The sequence below is a fragment of the Capricornis sumatraensis genome, chromosome 8, assembly GCF_032405125.1.
Source record: "Capricornis sumatraensis isolate serow.1 chromosome 8, serow.2, whole genome shotgun sequence".
NCBI lineage: Eukaryota > Metazoa > Chordata > Mammalia > Artiodactyla > Bovidae > Capricornis > Capricornis sumatraensis.
Window position 1 is genome coordinate 2417275 of NC_091076.1, and position 18301 is coordinate 2435575.

Sequence of the window (18301 nt, forward strand, 5' to 3'; positions counted from 1 at the left end):
GTTCGCCAGCTTGACAGTTGGAGGGAGACGACGCTCGAGCGATGGATGGCAGAGTGAGGGATGCACTCCGGCGGCGTGGGAGCCGCCTTTATAGTGGCCGCGCCGGGCGCGCTCCGCCCCCCCCCGCCCCGGGCACGCCCCCGGCCCCGCCCCCCTCCGGCCTCCCCCTCCCCGCCCGCCGCGGTCGCCCCGGGGCTGCACACAGCATCCTCGCCCCGGGCCACCCAGTCCACGTGTCTGCAGCCTGCACCCCGCTCCCTCGATTCCCCGGCGCTCCAACCCCCACCCCCAGCCCGGTGGGGCGACTCACGGTAGTCACCCCTCCCCGGACGCCGGCCCCACGGAGGAATGCGCGGTGGCCGGCCCTGCCCGCTGTGACTCACTGCCCGGGAGACCCGGGCAAGCACCCGTGGCCCGGACCGGCCCGGGGAGGGTGATGGCGGAGCCCAGACCCCCACCTTCCAGGCGCCCTGACACCCAGCGCAGGGCTTGTGGGGCAGAGGCAGCGGTTGCCCCGTTCCTCCACATCCGGGGGTCCCTCCTGGGGAGACACTCTAGGGGCTCTGCCCCAGCCGACCTGATCTCCCACCTTGCCGCCCGCCGGCCCTCTCCTCCTTGGTTCGGGCCGGCCCGAGAGCAGGTGTCGGGAGCTTCAGTTCTCACTCCGTTAAGAGACAACAGCCACTTGTTAGATTTGGCAAGCCACAGAAAATGCTAGAACAGCTCCCCGTAGTGTCCAGTAAGCGTGAGGGCAGGTGAGGCTGCTCCAGCTCCCTTCCAGGGTCAGCCCTCCTCCCAGGCCCTCCAGGCCTCTCCACTGTGGGGGTGTAGGGAGGACACACGGGGACCTGCCGGGGGGCCCTGGGAGCCTAGGGGGTGGGAAAGGGGTTGGTGCCTGCCCGTGGAGGGGGTCGGCTTGGGCTGGGTTGGGGGCCACCGAGTCATGGCCTGCCAGCCAGACTAGTCTTCTTATTCATCATCGTCTTTTAAAGGGCTTAACAGGAGCAGGAAGTGCTTACCAGCTCCTGCCGGGTTCCCAGGTGTGGGGGTCCAGCCGACAGAGGGGATCTGATCTGTGGGGCCCCACCTGCTCCAGGGCCCCCACTTTCAAAACGGCCTGCCTGGCTATGACCTGGGCAGGCACTGCAAAGCGAAGGGAGCAAGGTGAGCTGAGCCCTGTTGGGTGTGGCAGCCACCCCACCTCCTGGTGCAAAGTGGAAACGCAGGTACTCTGGTTCAAAAAGCATTGATAACCAAGGCAGCGAAGGCGGAGCATGAAGCCACAGGTGGGACCTCCTGGGTGCAGGCCCACCCTGCGCCAGCCGGCCCTCCGCCACCTGCCCTGGCCCTGCCTCCTCCCAGCCCGGGCCCTGCAGGGTCACCACGAGGGCGCCGCTGGCTGGCTCAGATGGGCGGCTCGGGCCAGGCCTGAGTGGATGGACAGGGGTGTGGAAGGGGGGCAGCCGAGAGGTGGAGTCGGGCCCAGGACTCCGGCCTGTGGAAGGGAGCAGAGATCAAGCACAGGGCCCGCTGGTCAGGTTGTGGGCAGCGCGGGGGAGCAGGAGTCGGCAGGCTCGCAGAGCAGGGGAGCAGGCCGAGGACGACGCAAGCACGGGGTGGGTGGGGGGCGGGGAGACACAGCTCCCCTCAAGGCAGCAAGGGCGGAGATGTAAGGGCTGACTTCCGCATCGCTGAAAGCATCGCAGCAGAGCTGATAATGGTGAGCCTGCTGACCCTCCTTCCCAAGGTTCTGTGTCCTGGGCTTTTGGGGGACGCAGGGAGGCAGACCGGGGCCGAGCTCTCCACCACTGCCTCTAGGGAGCCACTGTGAGCTGGCTGGGTGCCTGGCACCCTGCCTGGACCCCTCTGAGGCACTCTGGCCAGTACTCTGACCCAGGCGCCAGGCAGTGGAAGCGCAGTCAGGATGAGGCACACCACAGACACTCAGCGTCGCTTGAGCATCTTCTGGGTACCTGCAGGCCTGGCTGGTGCTGGGGCCTGGAGGAGAAGGAAGGAATCCTGCCTGCCTGGGGAGCACTCGGTGTGGAGAGGGCGCTGGGGGTCGTGGGGCTGAGAGGACGGCTTGGCAGTCTCCCTGGGGGGGGCCAGGGTGCCAGAGAGGGCTTCCTGAGGAGCCAGCTGAGCCAGGTCCCGGGGGGCATTCTTCATGCCCCTTTTCTCAGATGTGGAGTGGAAGCCCCGGGGAGGACGAGGTGAGGCCAGGCGGGCGGTGATCAACAGGCCCACCTGGCACTCTTCCCTGTCCCCACTGGCCAGGTACCCCCAGGGCCAGCCAGTGACCAGCGGCCTGGGGGCGGTGTCCTGAAGGAGGGCCCGTGGGAGCTGGGAGGGCAGGTCATCGGGTGGGAGTCCACCGGCACCCTCCCCACCCCCACCAGGCAGCTGCACCCACACCAGCGGGTCTGCCTGCCTGACTCAGCCAGGGCAGCGTGGGTCTGGAGCAAGGAGGGGACCCTGCTCTCGCCTCCCACGTAGGCCGGTTGGAGGGTCCTTGGAATGTGAGGACAAAGCGAAGGGCTCACCTTGCGACCCCCCGAGCTGTTTGATAGCAGGGAGGGCCCGCCAGGCTGGCTTCCTGGCGAGATGGAGGCGTGCAGTGTGGACCCGGGCTTCACCCACAAGGAGCTCCGGCCCCAGCGGGTTCTGGGCTGAGTTGGTGCTGGGGGCAGGGGAGGCCCTGGCCTGAGAGATGGGGCCTGGCACTTTGGGGAGGCCAGTGTCGCTCTGCTTTCTTCCTCCGGGTCACCCCGTGAGCTGGGGGCCACTGGGGAGGCTTTCTTTGTTCTGCAAGGAATGGAGAAGGGGTCTCAGAGGAGTTGAGTGACTCAGCGGAGGCCACACAGCCAGCCAGTGGGCCTCAAACGCATCCGACCGCGCCCCGAGCCTGGGGGCAGGAACTGGCTCTGCTCAGGGGCTGAGCGGGTGCTGGCTGGGGGGTGTTTGCGGGGCCCTGCCTCACAACACTGGCGTCAGGCAGCACTGGTCTGAGCCAAGTTTACTAATATTTATCCAAGGGCCGCTTCCGGGATTCACAGGGAGCCGAGGGGACCCCCTTCCAGCAGGCAGACAGAGACTGGTCCCCAAACATCCGGCTGGGGACTCCTGCCTTCCTTCCTAGCTGGGTGAGGGTGTCAGGCAGGCCGGGGCGGAGCAAGGGCGCCTCTTCAAAACTCCCCATGAGGTCATTTCCCTGCGGTGACGAGCCAGGCCTCTAGGCTCCAGCACAACCAGCCTGGCAAAGGGCAGCCTGTGAGGAAGCTGTGCGTCACGGCAGCCCCGAGCCTGGGGCTCCCTGCCATGTTCTTCCTGCGGGTGGCAGTGCTCAGGAACGGCCCCGAGGAACGGCCCTGCTCCCCTGCCTGGAAGTCCCCCTCCTCCAGGAAGCCCTCTGGGATTGCCAGGCATGACCTCAAGCTGGCTTTCACCAAGCACACAACTTGGGGTGTCATTGACTGCTCCCGTGAGGGCCTGGGGAGGGCGGGGGAGGCCCAAGCTGCCTGGAGTTGCAGCATCTGAGAGATGGCCTGACACCACGTGACCTGAGCCTGACACAGTCCATTGGCCTGTGACTCAGGCTTGTCCTCAATTCCTCTCCTCAAAGTTGTGGCCTGGGAAAAGCGAGAGCTCCAAGGGCAGGAGGCAGGAGGCCTGTCCCCACCTGGTTCCAGGCTCTCACCATCAGCCCGGCCTTGGTCCCTCAGGGCCGTGTCCCTGACCCCCTCAGCTGGAGTCCAACAGGCACGCCCCACCTCACAAGGCACTGGAGATCGAATGAGAAACAGTCACACTACCCAGAGCATTGTCCCCCTCCTCGGGCCCTGGCGAACTCCTGTTCATCCATCAGTACCCTGCTCAGAAGTCACTGCCAGTCCTGGAAAGGCAGAGACAAGTGTCTTAGTCTCCGGGACCCTCGGGGTCCAGCCCAGGTGCTTAGGAAATGTTTCTGGACATGAGTGGACCACCTTACTGCCCAAGAAACCCAGCTCTCTGGAGTCAGAGTGACTGATGCTGGTGGAGGCTGTTTCCTTGACTGGTCAGCTAGGACATCCCGCGGTGGGGACAGGGCCGGGCAGGTCCAGGCCTGCGGGAGCTGAGAGGAGGGTCCTCTCCCATCGTCATGGAGTGGGGAGAGGAGAGGGGAGCCAGCTGGGAGACAAGGGACCCTTCTGGACGCTCAGACGAACATACGAGCAGAATACGGGAAAGGAGAGAGGGCGAGTGGGCAGGCACGGCCACCACCTCCTGGACGGTGCTCAGCCGCCTGGGCAGTGCCATCCCAGGACAGGCGGGGCATCCTGCTCCCAGCCACCCGACCCCAGAGTCTCGGGCAGCACCTGGGGTGGGGCTGTGTCATCTGGGCTTTGCTTTTGGTGTACATGTCTATGCATATGTACACACAACGTAAATTCCAGAGGCTGTGCTGAGCCTGCACTGCAGCGCAGGGCTGTCTCCAGCTGCGGAGAATGGGGGCTCCTCTCGCGTTGCGGGGCACGGGCTTCTCACTGTGGTGGCTTCTCTCGTCATGCCCGGGCTCCAGGGCGCGTGGGCGCAGTAGCTGTGGCCCCCGGGCTCCAGGGCACAGGCTAGGTAGCTGCGGTGCCCTGGCTTAGCTGCTCCGCGGCATGTGGGATCTTCCCGGGATCGATCTCTTGTCTCCTGCACAGACAGCAGGATTCTTTACCACTGAGCCATCCAGGGAAGAAGCCCTGTCATGTATATTTTAATCAAATTCTTTACTACTTAAAACAATTACCAAAACAAATGACCGACTGTTCATATAATAAGTTAAGAAACTGATGAAATGATTTCAAAGTTCTGAGCACTGCTCTCTCACGACCCCACCCCAGACCCACTCTCGATGTAGCGACTGACCTTTGATTCTTTTTAAAAAATGTATTGGTGTTTCATCAAAAGATTAAGAATAGCATTATCATGTCATCCAACAGTCCCCCTTCTGGGTCTGTTCCCAAAAGAAGTGAAAGCAGAGAACTGAATTCATGGTCACACACCTGTGTTCCCAGCAGTGTCCCAACAGCCAGACGTGCAAGCAGCTGCCCATCCACGGATGCTGTTGTTCCGTCGCTCAGTCGTGTCCAGCTCCTTGCGACCCCATGGACTCAAGCACCCCAGGCCTCCCTGTCCTTCACCATCTGCTGGAGTTTGCTCAAATTCATGTCCACTGACTTGATGCCATCCAACCATCTCGTCCTCTGTTGCCCACTTCTCCTGCCTTCAATCTTTCCCAGCATCAGGGTCTTTACCAATGGGTAGGCTCTTTGCGTCAGGTGGCCAAAGTATTGGAGCTTCAGCTTCATATCAGTCCTTCCAATGAATATTCAGGGTTGATTTCCTTTAGGATGGACTGGTTGGATCTCCCTGCAGTCCAAGGGACTCTAAAGAGTCTTCTCTGACACCACAACTCAAAAACATCAATTCTTTGGCGCTCAGCCTTCATTATGGTTCAACTATCACCGATTTTGGAGCCCAATAAAATAAGATCTGTCACTGCTTCCACTTTCTCCCCTTCTATTTGCCATGAACTGATGGGACCAGGTTCCAGCCTGTGCTTCATCCAGCCCAGCATTTAACATGATGTACTCTGTAGCTGGAATCAAGACTGCCGGGAGAACTATCAATAATCTCAGATATGCAGATGACACCACCCGTGTGGCAGAAAGCGAAGAGAAACTAAAGAGCTCTTGATGAAGGTGAAAGAGGAGAGTGAAGTAGCTGCCTTAAAACTCAACATTCAAAAAATGAAGATCATGACATCCAGTCCCATCACTTCATGTTAAATAGTTGGAGAAACAGTGGAAACAGAGATTTTATTTTCTTGGGCTCCAAAATCACTGCAGATGGTGACTGCAGCCGTGAAATTAAAACATGCTTGCTCCTTAGAAGAAAACGTATGACCAACCTAGACAGCATATTAAAAAGCAGAGATATTACTTTGCCGACAAAGATCCAGCTAGTCACACTTATGGATTTTCTAATAGTCATGTATGGATATGAGAGTTGGACCATAAAAGAAAAGCTGAGCTGCTCTTGAACTGTGGTGTTGGAGAAAACTCTTAAGAGTTCCTTGGACTGCAAGGAGATCAAACCAGTCACTCTTAAAGGAAATCAGTCCTGAATATATATTGGAAGGACTGATGCTGAAGCTGAAGCTCCAATCCTTTGACCACCTGCTGTGAAGAACTGACTTATTGGAAAAGACCCTGAAAAGTGCTAAAAAAGATTGAAGGCAGGAGAAGGGGACGACAGAGGATAAGATGGTTGGATGGCATCACCGACTCAAAGGACATGAGCTTGAATAAACTCCGGAAGTTGGTGATGGGCAGGGAAGCCTGGTGTGCTGTAGTTCATGGGGTTGCAAATAGTTGGACACGACTGAGCAACTGAAGTGAACTGATAGAACCAGATGCCATGATCTCCGTTTTTTGAATGTTGAGTTTCAAGCCAGCTTTGTGGAAAAAAAGCTTTTCGCCTTCATCAAGGGGTTTTTAGTTCCCCCTCACGTTCTGCCATTAGAGGGGTATCACCTGCATATCTGAGGCTTTTGATATTTCTCCAGACAACCTTGATTCCAGCTTGTAACTCATCCAGCCTGGCATTTTGCTTGATGCGCCATGCGTATAAGGCGGTCCCTGGGGGCTCAGATGGTAAGGAACCTGCCTGCAACGCAGGAGACCTGAGTTCAGTCCCTGGGTTGGGAAGATCCCCTGGAGAAGGGAACGGCTACCCACTCGGGTATTCTTGCCTGGAGAATTCCACCGACAGAGGAGCCAGACGGGCTACAGTCCATGGGGTTGCAAAGAGTTGGACATGAGTAAGCAACTAACACTTTACTCTGCATATAAGTTAAATAAGCAGCGTGACAACATACAGCCTTGTCACACTCCTTTCCCAAGTTTGGACCAGTCCGTTGTACCATGTCCAGTTCTAAGTGTTGCTTCTTGACCCACATACAGATTTCTCAGGAGACAGATACGGTGGTCTGTATTCCCATCTTGCTAAGAATTTTCCAGTCTGTTTTGACCTACACAGTCGAAGGCTTTGGCGTAGCCAATAAAACAGTAGATGTTTTCCCGGAACTCTCTTGCTTTTCCAATGATCCAGTGGATGCTGGCAATTTGACGTCTGGTTCCTCTCCCTCTTTGAAACCCAACTTGTACATCTGGAAGTTCTCAGTTCAAGTACTGAGGAGGCGGGAGGACCCTCCTGTAGCGTCTTGGCAGGGGACGTGGTCCCACCAACACCTTGATCCGGGACTTCTGGCCTCCACACTTCGTGGTCATTTGTGACAGCCGCCCCAGGACACTGACACAGCCCCCAGGGGCTCTGATAGTGAGCCTGCCCCCAACCCTGCCCACCCACTCTCACCCTCCCCCGGGCCTGCAGCCAGGTGGCTGGCAGATGAGAGCCCGTGTGAGACAGAGCGATGGGGTCGTCAGCGGACCACAGGTGGAGGCCACCGGTGACTCTGAGCGGGGTCCTCAAGGTGAGCAGGGGTTCTCCACATCACCTGGCTCTCCCCAGGTGTGAACAAGGAGACGGAGCCCCTCGTGGTCTGGCAGTAAACACTTCCTGGCCAGGAGGGGAGCCAGAGGCGAGGAGGGCAGGCTCGGGACGTTCCGAGGGGCCTGGGCTGCCCCAGGAGGTGGCTGATAGGGGACCAGCAGTGGGGAGGGGCCTGGCCAGGGGGTCCCCTCAGCCCCTCCTCTGGGTGGAGGCTCTGCTTTCTTTGGCGCATCGGCCTCTCGCTGGGCACTGCAGTCTCGGGAAGGTCTCTACATGAGACCCCTGCCAGCCGCCAGCCCCATCTCAGCCCCCACCCATGAGCTGCTAAGGGGCTGGGCACCCTGGCTCTGGGTCCCCGGGCCCCCTCAGACCAGCCCAGGCACCTCATGCTCTCAGGTGTCCCCTTGTGCCTCCCACTTTGAGGACCAGGGTCCTGGCACCCACTCCCCTGCCTCCTGCCCACCCTACCCTTTTCTGTAGCCATCTGCCCTGCCCCACCCTGGAACCTCCTGAGGCGGGAGGACGCCCGTCTTGCAGGGGCCCAGCGCCACCCCCAGGAGCCTCTGTCCCCAGGAGGACGCCCCAGCCTTGTGGAGGCCCAGCGCCGCTCCCAGGAGCCTCTGTCCCCAGGAGGATGCCCGAGCCCCACGGAGGCCCTGGGCTCTGAGCCTGCAGGATCTGGGGAGGTGGTGTGGGCAGCCAGCCCTGTACTCAGGGTCTGGGAAGGAGGCAGTTCTGGCCTCGCACCCCAGCTTCCCCTCCCTGAATCCCCAGGGCAGGAAATGATGGCTTCACTCAGACCCCAGATGCAGAACCAAGACCTGGGCAGACCTGGGTAGGCATGCTCGACTGCAAGAAGGGCCCTGGGAAGCCCCCGGGGAAGACCACAGAGGCCGTTTGTGGCCTGTGCGAGGGCCACAGGCCCCACGAGCATGGATCCCCGCTAGGCCGGGGTTGTCGGCTTGTCATGGAAGGCCACGTCTGGCTGCCTCTCCGAGCTGTTGGCGTGGCCAGATGGGCTGGTGACTGGGCCAGCAGTGACACCTCGGAGCGGGCGGAGGCTGCACCCAGGCACACCATGGTGCCTTGGCCTCAGAGTGTAGCTGGGCTGCACCTTTCCAGTGGCCTGAGGAGGCAGGACTCATGGGGGTCTCCAGGGCCAGCGCCTGGTGGGAATCCACAGACAGGCTCCAGGGCTGTGTGGAGGAGGCTGAGGTGTCCAGAGCATCAGGGCGAGTTCAGGGGCCTGCCCAGGCCAGGAGGGTCCCAGAACCCCTGCTGTTGGGGACTGCTTGCCAGCGACTCTGGGGGGAGTGGGGGGATGGCTGGGTCTGGGGTCATGGGCTCTTGCTGGCAACATGGCCCTGCCCTGAGCCTGGGGCCAGGGGAAACGTCTGCCCCCACAGGAAGGAAGCTGCTCACAAGGGCTTGGAGCCAGGGGCCTGAGTCCGGCACGGTGGCTATTAGCCAAGGGTCACCCGTGCTCAGGACCGTGCCCTCCTGCAGGGCCCAGCCCCCGGCACAGTGCCTGCATCCACCAGGGGCCTGGCTGGCGGCGCAGCTGGAGGTGGTCCCTGTCCCACCGGGCCTCTGTAGCCCAGCCAGCATTGCCCGGCCCATTGGACTCTTGGAGGCAGTAAAGGGGAGTACGGAGGAGAGACTGAGTGGACGTTAGGCCAGAGATCCTACCCTGGGCTCCACCCCACCTCTGTCCAGCCTAGTCGCCCACCTCCGGGGCGAGCCCACCCAACCCCGGCCCCCTGGTTGGGAAGAGTTCAGGGGACAGGAACCACTGGGTTGAGTCAGCTTGGCCCGTCACGGCCTGGACTGAAGGGGGAATCCGTGGGCCTGGGGGGACAGCTGGGCCCTGGAAGAAGTGAGCTCTGTGGGGCCCCTGCCCGAGAGTGGAGGCCGTGAACCGACATGGCAGGCCGGCCACCAGGGTGAGCCAGGGGCCGGGAGGGCTGGTGCCCACGCCAGGCCCTGGGGCCAAAACCCCTAACCCATAAGAGCAAAACCAGAGTTTTAAGTGGAACCACCCCCATCTGTGGGGCTTGTGAAAACTCAGATACAGTGATGTGTACACCTCCCCACGCAACAAGTGTGCACACATGTCCCAGGCCCCACCCACTCAGGTGACACTTCTGAGACTGCCGTGTCGTTGGGCTCCTGCTGTCAAGGGTTGCCCCATGTGGGGTGCACGGCCACTGTGGCCGCCTTCAGCCAGGGGCTCCTGCCCCGAGGCCTGGGTGCTGGGCCGTGTGTCTCCCGGAAGCTGGGGTGCCGAGGCTGGCGGAGGAGGGGGTCAGAGTGGCCCCTGGACCCGGAGTCCAGCCCTCGGTTTTGAGGACGCAGTGACAGACGAGGCGCAGCCCTGGGAGAGGCAGGGAACCGGGCCCTGGGGCCTGCAACAGAGCAAGGAGGGCGAGGGGAGCCTCACGGCAGAGACCACAGGAGGGGACCCCTGAGGAGCGCCGTGAAGGCCGGGTGGGCACCCAGGCCATCCAAGCTCTACCCGGCCCGCGGCAGTCAGCGGGCAGAGGTGGAGGCCTGTCCGCACAGGCAGCGCTGGGCCCAGGCAGCTGCAGCTCCAGGCAGAGCTGAGCGCCACGAGGGCCACCGCCCCGCTGCCTCCCGGCTGATGGCTCTGGGCGATGCTCCTGGATGCTCCGTGACCTTCCAGCTGCAACGGCAAGGCCTGACCGAACCCGGGGGCCCGTGAGGGGCCGTGGCTGTGGAGTCAGAGCCCTAGTGCTTGGTGGGGAGGGCACATTTGCAGGGCTCCGCGCGGCAGTCTTGCCAAGTGTACCCAGAACAGCCAAGTGGCAGCCTGAGGCCCCAGCGCCGGGCACCCTCGCCCACCCTTCCTACCCCACAGGGGAAATAAAACCCAGTGCCGCATTGAGTAACCACAACATGCCGCCCTCCACTCCGACTGTCCGGAGGTGAACCCACTTCGTCTGCCACATGGTTCCCCAGAGGGGACGCGGAAAGGGGCCATCCCAGTGGTTCTCCCATCTGCAGCGCCTCCGTCCAGCCTCCTGTTGAGCTGGGAGCCTCCACACGGGATGACTGGACACCCGCACACAGGTGCTCCCACACACTGGTGTGCACTCACACAGGGGCGCTCCCACGCACCGGTGTGCACTCACCAGTCTTCCGATGGACCGGTGTGCACTCACACAGGTGCTCCCATACACTGTTGTGCACACGGTTATTCCCACGTACCAGCGTGCACTCCCGCAGGTATTCTCACGCACTGGTGTACACTCCTGCACAGGCACTCCCATGCCCTGGTGTGCATTCACACAAATGTTCCCGTGCACTGGTGTGCATTCACACACAGGTGTTCCCATGTACCAGTTGCACTCACACCCGTGTTTCCACGCTCCGGTGTGCACTCACACATAAGTGTGTTCACCACATAGGTTCTGTTCCTCCCAACACACCCTAAATGTTCCCCACGGGCAGGGCGGTGCCTCGGTCCTGGGTGTTCCAGGAGTTCGTCAAGGGAGGGGACTCGACCCCTCCTGTCTCCTGGGGGTAAGTGAGGGGCCACCCCACCCTGTGGCCATCTCAAACCGAGAACCATGTCCACAGACTCGCACCCAGGTGTCACGCACCTCCTCTCCTGAAGCCTACAAGGTACTGGGCAGAGAACCTAACCGTCTCCTCTGGCTCTCGTCACACCAACCTGCCACACGCTCACCACTGTCCACCAACGTACTGAAGACCAGCTGCTCGCCTGACTCGCCCAGCGTCCTTCTGCGCTCAGGGTGGAGCCGCTGCTCCGGGCGTGAACTCGGGTCCATCGCCCGCTGGTGAGGACAGCGGGAGAGGGACCACCGGCAGCGAGATAAGGTGCCCCCAGCGCCATGGCGTCTGCTCGCCTCCTGCAGGCCCCCCGGGCACAGTGCCCTGCGCCACCGCCCTGTCCGCTCTTGTCATCAGCGCGGTCATGGAGAGCCCCGGGTCGGCGGTGACAGCAGCCAGCCTGGAGTGGGGGCTCCCGGGGGGACAGGGCGGGGATGTAGGGGCCTCGCACTCTCCAAGGATGGGCTACTGGCTGCATGTGGGTGGGAACAAGGCAGCCTCTCCTTGATGGCCTCTGGGGCGGGCACGGGAAGGGTCCCCACCGCCCACTGCTGGGGTCTGAGGCTCGGCCGCGCAGACACTTCAGTCAAGACCTTCCAGCTCTCCAGTCGTCCCTGAACGCGTGCTCAGCCACGCTCCGCGCTTCCCGCCCTCCCCTTTCTGGCCCCCGAGGCAGCCGGGCGTCGCGTGAGCTGGACCCCTGTGAGGACGGGGGGCGGCCAGCCACCCCCCTGCCCGCCCTGGCGCCTCCTGCCTCTCTGGGTGGCCTCGCCACCGGCAGCATCCCAGCCGCGAAGCTGGAGCAAGGGGCCTGGGGAGCGGGTGCTCCTGGGAAGGGGGCGGCGCAAACGCCGGAAACCGGAAAGGCCTGCGGAGACGCGGCCCTCACGCCGGAAGCGTCTTTTCTGGGAAGAGCTCCTGCTCCTGAGAAGGGGGCAGGAGGAAACCCCGGCAAAGCAGCGGCCAGAAGCCGACGGCACACGGCTCTCTCAGGAAGCGTCCCTTCTGGAACCTTCCAACCTAGAGGGTGCAAACCTGCAAATGCTGAGAAATGACTCTGCTGGGTTCAGGGACGGGGACCCCCAACCCATCGACAGGGAAGCGCGCCTCAGGAACAAAGACAAACCAGGAGTCCCGAAGCCCTGGATCCGCCCACACCCAGCGCCCAGAGAGTGGCGTCCTGCAGCCCCACCCGCCGCGGCCCCCCAAGGAAGACACACACGCTGGGTCCATGGTTCACAACTTTAATAGAATATTCTAACTATTCTGTACAAATTGAAAACACTGTATTCAGTTACAAATGTATCGTTAAGTAAGGCTGAGCACTCTACAGCCTGGCCACAGCCTGAACTCCCCAGGCCAGAGGTCACACACTCAAAACCCACACGCCACCAAGGACAGCTCGCTCGGAACCCAAGGCTTTTAAGACAAAATGAGTGTGGGGCCAAGAAATGGGAACTACAAGAAAGCAAGACGTGTTGCACTACGGAGGAAAGCCGTGCTTGCCGGCCGGAGCCCCTCCCCGCGAGCCTGGCAAACCCTGGTTCTGCCCACAGCCCCACCCCCGTCCCCAAGGCCAAGCATGGTCCGCGTGTCCTGAGGGAGCAGCTTCTTCCGCAGGGTCTGCAGCCTGACCAGCTCCTCCGGCTCAGGGCACCGGGTGTCTGGTCCCCACAGGGTCTCAGAAACTTGAACGACACCCCCAAGCCGTCACCAGCGTGAAACATAAAATAAATACGAGATGAACCACAAAAGCTGGAGCCTCAGGGTCAGGCCTGAGGAAACTAAAACTAAAGCAGAGCAGTGTGAGAAGGGCGGCTGCCCACGCTGGCGCTGCCGGGCCGGAGACGGCGCGTGGGCGTCCTCGTGGCGGAGGCTGAGCCAGCCCGAGATGCCCTGGAACCACACCCCTGGACACGTGCCCTTGGCGCCCAGCGATCCCCCAACGCGACCTGCAGGGCCCTCCCCAAGGCAGGGCTTGGGTGAGTCCACTGAGCTGTGCCCGAGGCCGTAGAGGGTGCTGGGATTAAACCTCCTATCTCTGAAATGCATCTGAGCTGCCACTGTACAGGTTAAGCAAAATAACAAAGTAAAAGGACAAGTTAAAGTGAAAACCATGCACTTGGAAACGAGTTAGGTGTGAGCACTGTCCACGCGGGCGCCTCACTGCTGCTTGCACTCCGAGGGCTGGCTGGGCTCCTTCTGTCAACGAGAGAAAACGAGGCTGTAGAGAGCCAGGCGACCCGTCAGCTCGCATCTCCGTCCCACAACGAAGACAAAGACTCAATACTTCACTTGTTCTGACTAAAGAACTGGTTGCTAACATACACTTTGAAAAATAGTAACAAAAAAAAATAAGCTCACTTCCCAGAAACAAGGGCACAGTGGGGCTGCCTTTTCTTGTTTAAAGACACTCTGTCACAGGAGGATCTGAGGGTGAGGGGAGATCCTTCAGTGGCACAGAGTGATTAACCAGAGCAGCGCCCGGCCCAGCGAGAAGGCCCGGCTCTGGGGTGGCACGGATGGACCGGGCTTCAGGGCCCTGCCTGGGGCACACTGCCCCCGAGCCCAGGCCTCAGAGCTCCACTTACTGACGGGGACAGGCCATGACAGTGGATGAGGGACCACCAAGCGCTCCACAGACAAAGCCCACCCCTCCCAGGAGCCCCACAGCGGGCACGCTAGCCTTCCAGAAGAGGGAGCGGGAGACCACTCCCCAGAGCAGTCTCACTTGACTACAGTCTAACGGAGAACAGCTCACAGCGTTTCAACCTGTTTAGCAACCCCATGAATTTTGTGTGGAGACCACAAGAGCCTCAGAGACAGACAACGATTTTACCAATACTTCTGAGCCGATGATTTACTCAACAGGAACCCATGATTTCTGGCTGGGAAGATGACAAATTACTCTGACTACAACCTGGCATGTCCAAGAGTCTACGAAAAACTGGCATCACACAGTTTAAAAGAAACATCTGGGATAACACAACTAATGCTGAGGATTAACAAGCCGTCCTGTGGGAACCCACACTTGTGGGACAAAAAGCCCACGTGTGTGAAGGATGTACAGAGGCAAGACAGTGAGCGCAGGCCCCAGGCTGAGCCCCTCTCACCAAGTGCACGAGCACAGGGCCAAGCGGGATGCTCGCTCCAGGCCTGGCCCCGGGCCCGCCCAGCACTGGGCTAACAGCGCCTCATCACACGCTCCCCAGGAATACCACCCGGAGCCTGGGCCCAGAGCGAGCACCCTGACGAGAAGTTCTACTTGGAAGAGACCTAACTCAGACGGTCATCTCAAAGGGGGCCTGGAGACAGCCCGGACACGTGGCCACGGGGCTCAGAGGCTGCTTCCAGACTCACTGGGTGTGCAGAGGTGCTCCGGGCTGGGGCAGTGGCGTGCAGCTGTCTGGGGACAAGGGGAGGCGTGTGTCTCCAGTCTGGAGAGCTGAGGCCGAGGGGGTGGGCCCGGGCAGGAGGCTCGGGCCCGGGATGCGGCACCACCTCCCTCTAGGGAAATGGACACAGTGGGCAGACGGGGCGCCACGTCACATGGAGCAGCACGCAACTCAGCGCGCCGTCTCCAGGGCCACAGCTTCTCTGCCACGAGAGTGCATCACCAACTGTTCACCTCGGAGGCTGCAGACGCTGGCGGGAACTGGCTGTCCCAAGGCTAGGACGGGCGGTGGGGGTGGGCGTGGCGGTGGGGAAGGCGGAGGGGAGCTCACCAGGCGGCCGAGCGGGGCCGCCTGTGGCATGCTGCCTCCCAAACACCAAGCACAGCCCCACCCCAGGCCAGCGTCCACACGGACGCAACTTCCAGGCTGGAGCACTGACACAGCCCTGCAGTCCCGCGAGTGAACTCTGTAAACAAGACACCGGGTTCTGGCCTGTGAGGCCAAAACAACCTGCAGGAACCCCCGCCCTCACGTCACGGGCTGTCAAAAGCCCAGTCATCAAGGGACGAGAGAGCCAACCCCCTGCCCGCTGGGGGCTTTTAGAGAAAGCCCTTCACAGATAGCAACTGCCTGAGAGGGTAGGCCCCCACCGACCCACCCCAGCCTCAGCGCTGGTGGCCCAGTCCTGGGAGCAGCCTCCCCCACAGGGGCTCCGGACCTGGAGACAGATGCTCAACGGTGTGAGCGTCTGGTTCTGCCAGAGGACACGCTGGGCTGCTCAAAGACGGCCCACTTCACTGGCTGGGGGCGGGGAGCAGAGGGGCTTCGGGCCCAACGGGCTTGGTGACATCCCTCGGACAGCACAGGCAGTGGGGGCCAAGAGCAAGGAGACACGACCGCTCTAACTCCTCAGACGGCCCCCAGGGTAGGTGTGCACGTTGCCCACCAAAGACTTCTGTAGCTGCGTCCGCCTGCCTGCCTCGGTTTCCTAAGAAAGCCAGCCCGCCTGAGTGAAGGGAGGTGATGCAGACGGACGCCCTCTCCAGCTCTGAGGTGCAGACACAGCTCTGCTCTTCCGGGAGCCCCCCACACCAGCACAGTCTGGGAGCCCTGCTCCCGCCGAGATGCCCACACTGCCACCCCGGCTTCACACGGGTCTCCTGTGTGCAGCTCCCTCCCTTTCCCACAGGAGCCAACAGCAGAGTCTGTGAGGGGGACTCATGACACGGGCAGAGCCGCGAGGAGGGGCCCCGCAGGGGCCAGGGCGGACCGCCTCGGTCTGGAGCCGGTTCTCTTACTTGAGCCGCACACGCCTCGGCAACCTCCACAGCACTCACCAATGCCAACGGGGTGCTGGCACCAGTAGCTCCCAAGGCAGAACATCCTGGCACATTCATGTCCACCCTTTACTCCCTGTGGACTGCACGACACCTGAACTTAAGAAGCATGAACGAGCAACAGACACACGTGGGGGAGAATCACAGAGGGCAGCAGGCTGGTCCTGCTGGGGGCCCGGGCATTCTGGTTCCAGCCCCTTATCCTGTCCTCTTACTGGGGGTGGGGGGGAGCGGGCGTAGGAGGGATGGGAAGGGGGGGCAGCCCCACTGTCAACAGAGACACCACACCAGTGACACCGCCACTACCTGGCTGGCAACAAACTCTGGGCTCGGCCAGCAGGAGCCCGATGTGGTTTCTGTCGGCTGGTTTTCAAAGTGCACACCCGCTCTCAGAAAGCCCCGTGCAGTCCCGCACGTGCCGAGCGTCCCGGACACGCTACCAGTCACAGCGTGGCATTGTAACACAACACAGACCACACGTTTGGAAGATATGAATGAATGGAATTCCACCTTACCTAGAAACGTATGAATGATTAACAGACAAAAATTACACCTAAATGGGGAAAAAAATTGAAAGGAACCATCAGCATGAGAGAAAATGAAATGCACAAAGTTAAACAGGAGGAAAGAGCCACAGTTTCTCACAGTGCACAGGGCTGCGAAACACCAATCCTGAGATGGGGAATCTCACACCCAGACCTGCTCCTCTAACGCCCGAGCAGCCCCTCTTGCGTGGCCCCCTGCCCGTGGCAGACTGACTTGAGAGCCCTCTGAAGAGGGGCACCGAGAGACAGCAGCGTCCCGTCACGGCCCCAGAGGACCAGACCAGACCCCGCGGCGCGGCTGACAAGGGGCCCGCACACCACGAGCCCCAGTCCCTCTAGCCCGCTCCCAACCGGCGAAACACACGGAGGCCCTCATGAAGGGTTAGCGCTGGCCGTCCCCTCCTCCTGTGGTCAGCAGGTGAGGCTGCTCTTCTACAAGGACCAGACATGAGAGAGGACAGGAGGCCTGGCCATGGAGAGAAGAGGCAGACGACGACGGGAGAGACGACAGGACAGGACGAGTGAGCAGCCTCGGCACCGTGGGGCACGGGCGGCAGGCGGGCCCTGGAGTCGGGGGCGGACGCCGGAGCCATCTGCCTCTGGCCTGGAATCCCACTGTGAACGTGGGCCTCAGGCCCCCGAGGGCTGCAGAACAGCCAGGCACATACACCTGGGCGCAGGCAGGGCACGGCTCCTCACCTGATGGCGAAGGGCAAGGCACTCGGGGCCCTGGCGTGCTCGGTTCCACCGTAAAAGGGACAGGCTGGCTTAGAAGAGATGAACGTGTCCGAGCCCATGCCCAGAGCAGTACCCACACGGTATGGGGAGGTGGTACACGCACTCACACCCTTCCCCAGAAGGAAGCACCACTGTGAGCGTGCACTCATAGACACAGCTGGTGCCACGGGGCGCTCAGGCCCGGTTACACAAGGCCAGCCTCGGGCCCGAGCGTGGCAGACTGCCAACCACGTCTACTTAAGAGCCCACAGCGCCGAGCACAGCTAGTCTTCTGACGGCTGTGATATGCTTAGTCCTAAGAGGCAGGTGAGCCATAAATTTCATGTGAGCACATGGAAAGTGGCTCTCAATACAGCTTTAGAACAGCATTTAAAACAGCTCTGTATGTAAAATACGTGTGAAGTGGCAAGCTCCTTGATGCCAGCTCATCTGAGGCGGCAGGTTAAATCTCACTTATGTGTAAAATCACTGGGGCTGCCACTCATCCTCATCAGCTGTTTCTTTGTTGGTTTCTGCAAAGCTTCCTGGTATGTTTCAAGCTATCTAAGCTGCTGGGACGTAGCTCCTCACGAGTCTGAGCCCAGTTACAACTAAAATCATGCCAACTGCTCCTTTATTCCAGTCACCAAGACAAACCAAACCCGATCTCTGTACTTTTTCCAAACACACACACAAAACAGAAAGGCTTATTCATGCTGCCAACTATACCACAAAGCTTAGGAACGTAAAGCTGCTCTCCAGAGTCAGTTTACATAAATAAGGCACAGACTTGAGAAAGAGCTGGAAAGCCATTCAGCACTCAAGTTGTTTTCAGGTATCTCAGCGGCTCGTCATCCGAGTATATTTCTGGTACCGTTTTCACTCTTCTAATTAGAGCGCGACAGGCGCGTGTTCACAACAGCCTGGCTCAGAGCTAGGAACGCGCTTTAAAAGCTCAGCAGTGGAGCAGACACAGGTGCGGGAATTCCAGACAACTCACCGTGGGGTTAATCTCGGCGGCGTCGTCATCTTCCGCTTCCTCGTCTCCTTCTAACTCCTGCATCAGAAGGAGGGACAAGGAGCTGAACAGACAGGACTCCTCTGGTTCACCAGGAAATCGCTACAATCGTTATCACCCACACTCAACCAGATCCCTCCTGTGGACACTTTC

At 60.8% G+C, this 18301-nt stretch overlaps 1 protein-coding gene across 2 annotated transcripts in view; it reads right to left on the minus strand.

The window, feature by feature from the left end:
- Positions 1–12712: 12712 nt before the first annotated feature.
- The window catches only part of NAP1L4 (nucleosome assembly protein 1 like 4), a 50916-nt gene continuing 45327 nt past the window's right edge, over positions 12713–18301 (minus strand). For both annotated transcript variants that reach the window (XM_068976774.1, XM_068976775.1), the window contains exons 14-15: positions 18131–18187; positions 12713–13338 (exon numbers count right to left, since the gene is read on the minus strand). In XM_068976774.1, coding sequence (XP_068832875.1) covers positions 13300–13338; positions 18131–18187 — 96 coding nt within the window. In that variant the 3' untranslated portion in view covers positions 12713–13299. The remainder of the gene's footprint in view (positions 13339–18130; positions 18188–18301) is intronic.